The sequence below is a fragment of the Cebus imitator genome, unplaced genomic scaffold (assembly GCF_001604975.1).
Source record: "Cebus imitator isolate Cc_AM_T3 unplaced genomic scaffold, Cebus_imitator-1.0 Scaffold331, whole genome shotgun sequence".
Classification (NCBI taxonomy): Eukaryota; Metazoa; Chordata; class Mammalia; order Primates; family Cebidae; genus Cebus; species Cebus imitator.
Window position 1 is genome coordinate 1,216,626 of NW_016107646.1, and position 12,982 is coordinate 1,229,607.

At 34.2% G+C, this 12,982-nt stretch overlaps 1 protein-coding gene across 1 annotated transcript in view; it reads left to right on the forward strand.

Annotated features, from left to right (window-relative positions):
- Positions 1-12,982, forward strand: part of VPS13B (vacuolar protein sorting 13 homolog B) — an 829,147-nt gene that overhangs the window by 26,456 nt on the left and 789,709 nt on the right. The window contains exon 3 of the mRNA XM_037730112.1: positions 5,244-5,387. Within this exon, the coding sequence (XP_037586040.1) occupies positions 5,244-5,387 (144 nt within the window). The remainder of the gene's footprint in view (positions 1-5,243; positions 5,388-12,982) is intronic.

Sequence of the window (12,982 nt, forward strand, 5' to 3'; positions counted from 1 at the left end):
TTACCCAGGCTGGAGTGCAATGGCACGATCTCGGCTCACCGCAACTTACGCCTCCTGGGTTCAAGAGTCCCCTTTTTAAACAGGCAAATGGTTGACTTCACGTGGCTCCAATCGCCAGCCAGAAGGGCACCCGGACCGGTGTATTTTGTACAGAGAACCGCTGCTCCGGGGCACCGACAAAGCAGCTGCACGGGGCACAGCCGCGCTGTCGGAAACAGCTGCGCTGATGACCTGTGGAGCTCCTCCGCCTGGGAATTGCCTAGTCTGTGGGTAATAAAAATGCAGCATCCACTCACCCTCTGTGCTTTCACTGGGACCTGCACTCCTGAGCTGTTCCTAAGCGGCCATCTTTGATCCTCCTCCGGCGACTTTATTATTATTATATAATAACCTTCTTTGTCTCCTTGTATAGTTTTTGACTTGAAATATGTTTTTTTCTGATTTAAGGATTACTATTCCTGTTCATTTTTTATTACTTTTTTTATTTTTTCATTTTAAGTTTTTGTATATGTTTACAGAAGTGAGTTTCTTATAGGCAGCATATATTTGGGTCTTTTATTTTTCAAGACGGAGTATTGCTCTGTCACTCAGCCTAGAGTGCAGTGGCACAATCTCAGTTCCCTGCCACCTCTGCCTCCTGGGTTCAAGCAATTCTTCCACCTCAGCCTTCCAAGTAGCTGGGATTACAGGCACCTGCCATCATGCCCAAGTGATTTTCATATCTTTGTAGTGCCGGGGTTTCACTACATTGGCCAGGCTGGTCTTGAACTCCTGACCTCAGATGATGTGACTGGCCTGCCTCAGCCTCCTAAAGTGCTAGGATTACAGGCATGGGCCACCATGCCCAACTGGGTCTTGTTATTTGTTAATCTGTTCATCCAGTTTATAGCTTTTAATTGGGGATTATAGCCTTTAATTTGGGGGTTTTATTTATTTCATTCAAGATTATTGATAGGGGAGGAATTTCTCTTGTCATTTTGCTAATTGCTTTTTGTTTTTTAAATGTATATTCTTCCTTACTCTTTTACTGTTTATCTTTGCAGTTTGGTAGTTTCTGTAGTGATAATTTTTGATTTTTCTTTCTCATTCATGAATCTGCTTTATCAGGGAGATTCATACTTCTACATGTTTTCATGATGATAGTTATAGTTAGTGTTCCCCTCCCTGTGTCCATGTGTTCTCATTGTTCAACACCCGCCTATGAGTGAGAACATGCGGTGTTTGATCTTCTGCTCTTCTCTTAGTTTGCTGAGAATGATGGTTTCCAGGTTCATCCATGTCCCTACAAAGGACAGAAACTCATCGTTTTTGATGGCTGCATAAGGAGCACTACACACTTGGGTCTGTTGGGGGGAAATAGGGGAGAGTCAGTGGGGGGTGGGGAGTTGGGGAGAGATAACATGGGGAGAAATGCCTGATGTAGGTGACGGGGAGGAAGGCAGCAAATCACACTGCCACGTGTGTACCTATGCAACAATCTTGCCTGTTCTTCACATGTACCCCGAAACCTAAAATGCAATAAAATAAATTAAAAAAAAAAAGAAAAAAACTTTTTCCTATAGATTTGACCTGCAGTTTTGGTTGAGTAGGGTGTTTAGGCTTTTTTCTCACTGGGTGCAGTAATGTAATTTCTGTCATTTCTTCAGCCATAATATCAGCATTTTCTGTGAGTGGCCTAGACTGTGGGTGTTTGTGGAGGCAGTGGTGTGCCTTTGCTTGGGGTGAGGAATGCTAGGCAGGCTTGTCTTTAGTCCCTGAGAAATGGCTGCCATCTCTCAGCTACCATTTTCTGATTACAGGGTCCAAGGGATGTAGAGATGCTAGGGATATTGGGCCTCAAGGCAGAATGCACTCTAGCAGTTGCTTCATTCTCCAAATGATACGGTGCTGCAGCAGCTTGGATCCTGGGGAATTCAGTGGATCAAATGTGAATTCTCTCTCCTGAGCAATCCAGCTTTATGGACCTGGCAGCTCCCTATGCTGGACTCAGGGCCTGTGAGGACTGTGGAGTTGCCCTGTAGCTAGGATTGCAAGTATCCACAGTGGTCATGGGAACTGCTAAGGATGTCTTGCTCAACTTTTCTCCTCAAAGGGAAGTCCCTTCTGGATCCAGGCTGATCTTGGCCAGGTGTTCTCCTTTCCTCTTTATGCTGACATGTGGAGTTTCTATGCCTTAGATCTTCATCACTTCCTGATGAATTCCATTGTTTTCCTGTAGACACTCAACTCAGTGTCTCTACTTGTTTTGGTTTTTCTTTGTGGAGGAGATGAGCATTGGGTACCATTTTGATTGAAGTTTTTAATCTCTTCACCTCTAATTTGTATTCATGTGATTGGATTTACATTTATAATTTTGCTATTTTTTCTGTGTGCCTCATATTTTTTTGTTCCTCTGATATTCTTATAATTTATTTTATAATAAATTGATATTTTTTATGTTCTATTTTAATTCCTTTATTGATTTTCAAATTACTTTTGAATTATTTTCTTTGTGGTGGCTTGGGGGATTATAATATGCATCTGATTTACTGCAAACTACTTGAGATTATTGATAACTTTATTCCATTAAAATAGAGAAAATTTCCCTACTATAGCTTCATTTTCTTCTGCTTCTTGTGCTGTTATTGTCACATATATTGCATCTTTATGTGTTACAAGTCCAACTATACAATTTTATCATTATTGTTTTATGCAATTTCCTTTTAAATCAGAAGAACAAGAGAAAAAAAGCATTTATACTGTCCTTTAACAGTTACCAACATAATTACCTGTATTGATTGTTTTGTTTTATGTATTTGTTTTATCATCTGTTGTTACTTTCTTTCAGCCTAATGAACTTCCATTAATATTCTGCTAGGAATCAATTATCTTATTCTTTGTTTCAGTATATTTTAATTTGCTTGCATTATTGAAGGATAATTTTGCTGGATATAAAATTCTTGGAGAAATTAGGTGTTAATCTACTAAAAGTTTCCTTGTACCTAAAAATTGTTTTTGTCTTTCTGCTCTCAAGATTTTTTTCTTGATCCCTGTCTTTCTACATTTTGGCTGTGATGCATTTGATTTTGTATTCACTGATTCTTTTGCCAACTCAGATCTGCTGCTGAGCCCTTTCAGTGAATTTTTTATTTAGTTGATTGTACTGTAAACTCCAAAATTTTCATTTTTTTGGTATTTTCTTTTTATTGACATTTTCTAATTAATGAATCACTGTTGTCATATGTTCTTTTATTTGAATATGATTTCCCTTATTTCTTTGAACATATTTGGAATAGATGTTTTGAAATCTTTATGTTTCAAGCCTTGCATTTGATCTCCTTCAGAGATAGTTTCCATTGATTATTTTTTTTCCCGTATACTTTGCATGTGTCATAGTTGTTTGTTGTAAATTGGACATTTTGTACAATACATAGCAGCAACTTTGGATTCTGATTTCTTTTCCCCCAGAGGTGGTTGTTGTTTCAGGTTTATTTGTTTATTGACTTGCCTCGACTAATTTTGTGATGTCTGTTTTGTGTGCCCTGTGATTTCTCTGCTCGTTAAAAAAAATTCCCTGTTTTATTTTTAAGCCCAGCATCCTAGAAATTTCACTGGGTTACTATAACTTAGTCATCAGCCAGTGATTGTTTGGAGATTGTTTAAACTTTTGAGCTAATAAGGTATTTACTCTTTGGCATGGGATATATACATTTACTGGGTAATACTTTCAAAGTCAGGGAATTATAAGTCTGATTTTCTTTAAATTTCTATGTTTATGAGGCCACATGGTTAATATAAATGAGTAGCTTGCTAATTACTGCACTGTCTATTGTCTTCTGAGTAAGTACAATCTTGCACATGCATACAACTTTCGAGACTAACAGTAAAATATATGTGAGACCCTGGCAAGACCCTGTTGGGCTATCTCGTTCTCCGAATTTCTCTGTTAATTACAGGCACTAATCAATATATAATCTGTGCTAGTTGAACAATGCTTGAAGAAATTAATGCATTTAAAAATACTGCAATAATGACAAATATCTAAAAAGTGTGACATTCCATTAGCATAGAGTATTAACAATAGACTTAGTAGCTGACCTGTAAAAAAAAAAAATTCTCTGGTTGAAGAAAGAAATTAGGGCCACACTTTTGTAATAATAATAATAATAATAATCAGCACCTTTATAATGATTTCTCTGTGAGGAAGGTAGTATTCTAAGCTCTGTATATACATTAATTGATCTAATATTTAAAATGGAATATTTTTATACAAATTTTACAGATAATGAAACTGAGGCACAGATACAATAAACTATGTCTTCTGGCACCAGAGTTATTGGTCTTAATCACTTTGCTATACTGTCTGTATTTAGGTATATTGCTATTATGTTGTTAAACCAACTGGATAGGCTAAAATGTGAATGAATAAGCTTAATGTTTATATTAACTTTCACAAATAGAGTTACATAACCGTAAAAATGTGATGGGAATACAATTTTTTCTTTGTCCTGTGTTGATTTGTAAACAAATTGTATCTAGAAGTGAGAGAAATAAGCAAAAGCAATTTTGGTGAAATTTTTCATGTCTAACCTTTTATCTAATGACAACGTAAAGCAGCTAGAAAACATTTAAAATTTATGACCAAGTAGTATCCAGTTCAATTTTACATTAGGTGAAGTGGAATAGATTTTTTTTTTAGGTTGATTAGTTTTCATTTTGTGAGGTTATTCTCAAATCTCCAGTTGAGCTCCCCTTCCAACTTGACTTAGAATACTATTTTATTAGTTTAGAACATATTTTGAAGCCATATTTATAGACAGATTTAAAAAATTATGTCCTTTCAGTTGTCTCCAGTACTGCTGCTATATACTCTTGTCACTACCATATATGAGCCTTCATCATTTCCTGGGTATTATATATTATTTCCATTCAGCAAGGTAGGAAACAGGCCTAGAGTGCTTAAATAACTTACTAAATGTTAACTTGTACCATAAATTATTGTTATTTATCATTAAATATGGCCTAGCAAGTTGTTTGTTGCTACCTTTTGATAAATAGTAATTCTGAAAATATTTTTGTGTTGGACATTTTATTTATCTTTTAAGAAAGGAATTTGCATATTAGAATGTAAAATATTGAGCACTTAACAGTAATTCCCCAAATATTCTTGTGTTGGAAATTTTATTTTTTAAGAAAGGAATTTTCATATTATAATAAAAATATTAAGCACTCACTAACTTTTATGTAATGTTTTCTGTTTTAAGGAACTGAAATTACCATTCACCTTTTTAAGTGGACATATTCACGAATTGAGGATTCATGTACCATGGACAAAACTGGGCTCAGAACCTGTGGTAATTACCATCAACACTATGGAATGCATTTTGAAACTTAAGGATGGAATACAGGTAAGAAATTATTGAATCAAGTTGTTTATGTTAACAAATTTAGTAGTATTCGACATTTCTTTACTTTTTTGAATATGTCAACTGTTACATAAACAAATCTTAGCTTGTATACTTAATCATTATATGCCTATTTAAGTGACATGACTATTTGCAAAGGGTATTTTAAAATTTGAATAAAATATGTAAAGGATGTTTTCATACAGATTTTACTTACTTTATCGTAGCTTTACCAGGGACGATGCAGATTGCTTATTACTTATATCTACAATGAAAGTAGAACCTAATTGCTAATTGTGTCCATTTTTTACATTAACATTTTTGAATTTTTGCAAAGGACCTGTATGAATTTTTTCTTTACATAATTTTTCTAAATCTGAAGGGAATTTCTCTAGTAATTTTTTGGGAAGATGAAAATACATTTATACCAAAATTTTAAAATTGTTTTTGAAGTTTAGATATAAAAAAATGTTTTTTTTTTTTTTCAAATTTATTTCTTCTCAGACCCATCTTAACATTTCTTGCTAGTGTTTTTTTGCAAATGTGTAATACTGGTTTTAAAGAGTTTCTACCAAGAGTTTTCTAATCTAGGAAAGCAAAATAGGACCATAGCTTATTGTGAAGATCGTTTCCACTTTCATATTGCAGAAGAGTAGTGTGTCTGTCATTCATTTTTATTAGTTTTTCTTTATCACCCATTTAACATTTAACTTTGAGTTTTAAGGAAGATTGGCTATAATCAACTAAACTGATAAGTTATTGTTAAAATGACTTCATATGAATGTGTAGGTAAGTTTAACATATTCTAAATTTAACTTTAATCTTAGAGAAGTTAGGGTTATTTATGAACTGTTAAAATTATTTCCTATTTTAAGTGGATACTTTGAGTATCATATCAACCCATTGGATTCAGATCTTTTTTTTCTATTTATGAAATCTTTGATTCTAAACATGTATTATCCAATTTAACTTAATACAGTTTCTAGAAGTTAATAGACCAATGCTATAGTCTCATGAAAATGAAAAGTTATTTTGTGAACTTTTAATATTTGAGAAATTAATTTAGCAATCTATAGTTACATTGCAACAAAGTTTTGCTTTACATTTATGGTTGGTAATACTTAAATGGTCCTTAATTATCTTTTCTTGGAATTTATTTTGTTTTTCAAGTCTGGACTTGGTTATACCACCCATGCAGTGTTCCATATTAAAAGAGAAAAAAATTTCCAGACACTTAAGTATTTTTTCATTGAGAAGGTGGAAGTTTGAAGGCCAGATGTCCCATAAGAAACACATTTTAACAGAGGCTAATTACAACTAATTATAGAGGCTGCAGAAAAAGATTTGTAACACATGACTTAGTGCAACCTAGAACTAATATTTGGTACCGGACCATGCAGATGGCTACTGCAGGAATGATCAGATTTCCTGTTTGCATGGTATTTGAGACTTGAATTTTGTGGTGTGTACAGCAAAAGGTTAAATGTCATGAATGTAAACCACTCTCAAAACAAGTATTTTTTACAGATGTTTAAAATTTTGAGTTAGAGAGGATTTTTGAAAATTGCAGTTGACATTTGGACAACTTATTTAGCAGTGTATACCCTTGGAGAGTAATGGTTGGGTTTATGCTAGTGATTTGAATTAAATTAAACATTGTAGATGAAACAGATTTTAAAACAGTTTATTTTCCTCTTTTAAGCTTTGATTAGTATAGTATGTAATTAAGCTGAAAATTATGCATGTACTGGTAAAACTGAGTAAGTTTATATTCAAATTATTTTAAGTTATTACATTGTAGAATCACCATGAAGTAAAGACTTATTTTCTAAATGAAATTGGGAATGGAATGGTAGGTTAAGTGAAGGGGTCTTTTAGAGTTATAGGTACCCCAAGATAAGAATCTGTTAAAAAAAATTCTATTGTATATAGGAATGTATTAAAGTATGATTAAAAGGTGGGAATATGAGGCTTAATTCAGATAAGATCATTCCAAAAACAAGGTATTGTTAAATGCCTTGATAAAAGGCATGCCTTGTTTGTAACGGTCAATTTAATTCTACCAACATTTGTTGGTTGTCTACTTTGTACTGCACTGAAAAGCATTGCTGAAATATTTATATAATTTCAGTGAAGGACACTTAGAAAAAGAGATTCATAATGATTGTAAATCTGGTGATCATGGTTTTTATATACTGCCTTAACATATCTTTATAATCAGTTTTACTTATAGAGATTTTTAGAATGAGAGGGTGACCAGGTTGTTGTGTTAGATAAAATGAAGTCCCTCTTGATGTTTATTCTGAATTTTAAAAAATATATTGAAACTTCACTCATGAAGTTGTTGTCTACGAGTTCCTATATACTCTGAGAGACATATCTATGTCAGTCATTCCCCTCACTTTTAAATCCCATAGAGTTATTACTTATAAACTGTTTATTCTGTTTTTGATTTCAGATACACAGTTTGATTCATGATACATCATGTCAACCCTAATCTCATAAATATTTGTTAACATAGCTCAAAGGCTAAAACATTACCAGTAACTTCCACTTAACTATGTACTCCTCCCCTTTTTCATATTCTTATTTGTTCAGCCTCTTTAGGCCTCATCTGCAAATTAGGACAAGACTTGCTATATAGTTAAAAAAAAAAAGTTATATGATTAATGTGCTGCTTTGATCATTGAATTAAATCTTGCAAAAATTCTTCCACAACCTAAAGAGAGTAATAAATTTGTTTTTAAACTACCTATTTATTATGGTTTTTGTACCACCTGAACATAAACATTAAAAAATCTTTTAATCTAATAAATGTAACTATTTGTAAGGCTGTTTGTAGAAGTAATACTTATTTTTCATAAAAAATTTGAAAAACATCTTTTGAACCTAAATATCTGAGATTATTGTCTAATAGGAGAAATAGTTTGTAGTTTCACTCTAGATGAAACTTATTTTTATGTATATATTCTTACCACCATTCTCCTTTTTAGCTTAACTTCTTTTAAAATCATTTACGTTTAATTTTCTTTCTTTACTGTCATAACCTTATAATTGTTGGCGTGGTTTTTTAAGACTATAAAAATCTTCTTTTTTGAAAACCTAAGGTGTTTTTATCTTGTGTACCTACAGATTTAGCTAGATTTTAAACAAAAAAGTGAAAATATTTGTATATTTGTATATTTTAATTCAGAGTTAGTTTTCTGTTTCCTGTAAGCACAGATTCTATTCTTAAACATTGTAAGTCAGAAACCAAGTAAGTCCCTTTTTGTTTTGCTTCTGTTTTTGATACTGAGTCTTGCTGTGTTGTCCAGGCTGGCCTCAAACTCCTGGCCTCAAGTGATCCTCCTGCCTTGGGCTCCCAAATTGCTGGAATTCCAAGTATAAGCCACTGATTTCCAATATTAATAAGAAAAAATTTTCAGTCCTAACAGCCCATAGATTTAGGTGACCTGATCAGGAAGTGATATATTATTACTCTTGACTGTGGCATTTTATATCAACTTTTAAAATAATTTCATCTTGTAGTTTATCTTTGTTTTTCTAAAAAGTCTGTGTTAGTGTAATTAGATTTAAAGATATGAGGCAGCTGTTTTGATTTGAATGTCTAATTGTGATGAAGGGCTTCAGAATTATTTTTTTTTCCACTGTAGCTTTCTTTGATTGCACACCAGCACCTACCTACGTATCTAGCAGAACTTTTCTGGGATCTAGAGAATTTCTATACTTTTACAGGACAAAGTTTTTTCTTTATTTTGTTTACATTTAGATAGGATTTTTTATTTACTTGTTGGCCATTTGATCTGGCTATCAATGTGCTCTGTTTACCATCTGGGATTTGGTGGATGAAGTAATTGTAGAAACTTGACATGTGATCATTGGAATTTTAAGTGCTGAATATTACCGAAATAGTACAGTTGTGTTGATAGACTATTAAGAATAATCAATCTCTATTAATTGATTTAAAAAATCAATTAGTTAGAAATGGAGATTAGGAGGCCTGCAAGAGAGATATCACCTCTCTCTTAACTTGGCTGAAGTCTATGCTTATCATCACTGTCATTGGTGAAGTCATTGCTTGAATGTTATAATAAATGGTCTTCTAATTGGACTGACACTAGACAATTACTCTTCCGTATTCAGAAATATCTCTTATTTTTTGAAGCTCGTGTAACCTGACTATATAAGCTTTTATGGTCCCCCGATAGCCATCATCTATTGATTTTGTGGTCTTTCCCCCATGGTGACTGCACATTTTGTTACCTGGTTCGCAGGCTTTTTTTTTCCAATTGAAGTTCATCCATCATAGGTCATTTCAGTGTCCATAAGAATTCTTTTACAACTCTCTGGCAACACAATTCCTTGATTTTTAACTCTGTCATCTTTATTTCTATTCCATTTCAGCCAATCCATTTATGGCTACACTGTGGACTTTGCTGTTCCTTGAAGCATTCACTTTATTGTGGATCCTGTCTCTGTACCTTATGTATCTTACTTTAACAGTATTCCTTCACTTCAATCTCTCATTTGCTTTCTTGGCACTTTGCTGTCATTTAAAGTACTTATTTCTCTGCCACATTTTGAGGAAATACCTTTCCGCAACCATGTTGCCCTCTCTAGCTACTATCTTTTCTTTCCTTTATAACGAAATCATTTTTTTAAAAAAGAAGTCAATGTTTGTGTTTTTTTCAAATTGAAGTGAAATTCACATAACATACAATCAACCATTATTTATTTATTTTTAGAAATTTTTTATTTCTATAGGTTGTTGGGGGACAGGTGGTGTTTGGTTACATAAGTTCTTTAGTGGTGATTTGTGAGATTTTGATGCACCCATCACATGAGGAGCATACCCTGCACCCAATTTGTAGTCTTTCCTTCATACCTTTCCCAGCCTTTCCCAGCCTTTCCCCCTGAGTCCCCAGACTCCACTGTGTCATTCTTAATGCCTTTGCATCCTCACAGCTTAGCATCCACATATCAGTGAGGACCTATGATATTTGGCTTTCCATTCCTGAGTTACTTCACTTCAAGTAATAGTCTCCAGTCTCCTCCAGGTGCCATTAATTCATTCTTTTTTATGACTGAGTAGTATTCCATTGTGTGTGTGTGTGTGTGTGTGTGTGTGTGTGTATACATACACATATGAGACAGTTTCTTTATCTTGTTGATTGACAGGCATTGTGTTCTACATTTTTGTAATTGCAGATTGTTCTGCTATAAATGTGTGTGCTTTAAACATGCATGTGCAAGTATCTTTTTTGTATACTGTAATGACTTCTTTTCCTCTGGGTAGATACCCAGTAGAGGGATTGCTGGATCAAATGGTAGCTCTACTTTTAGTTTTTTAAGGAATCTCCATACTATTTTCTATAGTGGTTGTATTAGTTTACATTTCCACCAGCAGTGTAGAAGTGTTCCTTGTTTACTGGAGCCATGCTAACATCTATTATTTTTTGATTTTTTCATTATGGCCATTTGGTTTGTTCTTGTTGTCTAGTTCCTCGAGGTGTGACCTTAGATTGTCTGTTTGTGCTCTTTCAGACTTTTTGATATAGGCATTTAGGGTTATGAACTTTTGTTTTTTTTTTTTTTTGAGATGGAGTCTTGCTTTATCACCCAGGCTGTAGTGCAGTGGTGTGATACTGGCTCACTGTACCATCCTTCTCTAGGGTTCAAGCAGTTTTCATGCCTCACCCTCCCAAGTAGCTGGGACTACAGGTGCCTGCCACCATGTCTGACTAATTTTTGTATTTTTAGTAGAGACATGGTTTCACCATTTTTGCCAGGCTGATTTTGAACTCCTGACCTCAGTGTATCCAACCACCTCGGCCTCCCAAAGTGCTCGGATTACAGGCATGAACCACTGTGCTCTACTCTATGAACTTTCCTCTTAGCACTGCCTTTGCTGTATCCCAGAGGTTTTGATAGGTTGTGTTACTGTTGTCATTCAGTTTAAAGAAATTTTTAATTTCCATCTTGATTTTATTGTTGACCCAGTGATCACTCAGAAGCAGGTTATTTAATTTCTATGTATTTGCATGGTTTTGAATGTTCCTTTTGGAGTTGATTTCCAGTTTTGTTTCACTGTGATCTGAGAGAGTGCTTGATAAAATTTCAATTTTCTTAAATTGATTGAGGATCGTTTTGTGGCCTTGCATATGGTCTGACTTGGATAAATTTTCATGCACTGATGAATAGAATGTATATTCTGTGGTTGTTGGGTAGAATGTTCTGTAAATATATAAGTCCATTTGTTCAAGTGTATGGTTTAAATCCATTTTTTTTTGTTGACTTTCTGTCATGATAACCTGTCTAGTGCTGTCAGTGGAGTATTGAAGTCCACTACTATTATTGTGTTGCTGTCCATTTTATTTCTTAGGTATAGTAGTAATTGTTTTATAAATTTGAGAGCTCTAGGCTAGGTGTAGTGGCTCATGCCTGTAATCCCAGCACTTTGGGAGGCTGAGGTGAGTGGATCACCAATGGTCAGGAGTTAGAGACCAGCTTGGCCAACAGGGTGAAACCTCATCTTTACTAAAAATACAAAAATTACCTGGGTGTGGTAGTGGTTGCCTGTAATCCCAACTACTTGGGAGGCTGAGGCAGGACAATCATTTGAACCTGGGAGGTGGAGGTTGCATTGAACTGAGAATGCACCACTGCACTCCAGGTTGGGCAACAGAGTGAAACTCCATCTCAAAAAAAAAAAAAAAAAGAAAAGAAAATTTGGGAACTCCAATGTTAGGTATATATATATTTAGGATTCTTATATTTTCCTGTTGGACAAAGCCTTTTATAATTATATAATATCCCTCTTTGGCTTTTTTAACTGCTGTTGCTTTAAAGTTTATTTTGTCTGATATAAGAATAGCTATTCCTGCTCACTTTTGGTGTCTATTTGCATGGAATGTCTTTTTCTACCCCTTTACCTTTAGTTTATGTGATTCCTTATGTGGTACGTGAGTCTCTTGAAGGCAGCAGGTAGTTGGTTGCTGAATTCTTAGCCATTCTGCAATTTTGTGTCTTTTAAATGGTGCATTAAGGCCATTTACATTTAACATTAGTATTGAGATTGTGAGGTACCATTCCATTCATCATGCTATTTGTTGGCTATATACCTTGTTTTTTTTTTTGTTTTTTTTTTTTCAAATTGCATTTTTGTTTTATAGGTCCTGTGAAATTTATGCTTTGAAGAGGTTCTGTTTTGGTATGTTTACAGGATTTATTTCAAGATTCGGTGCTCCTTTTAGCAGTTCTTGAATTGCTGGCTTGGTAGGGGCAAATTCTCTCAGTATTTGTTTGTCTGAAAAAGACTATCTTTTCTTCATTTATGAATCTTAGTTTTGCATGATACAAAATTCTTGGCTGATAATTGTTTTGTTTAAGGAGGCTGAAGATAGGACCCCAGTCCCTTCTAGTTTGTAGGGTTTTTGCTGAGAAATCTGCTGTTAATCCAATATGTTTTCTTTTCATAGGTTACCTGGTGCTTTTGCCTTACACCTCTTTCAGATTCTTTTCTTTTCTTAACTTTAGATAATTTGATGATAGTATACCTAGGTGATGATGTTTTTGCGATGAATTTCCCAGGTGTTCTT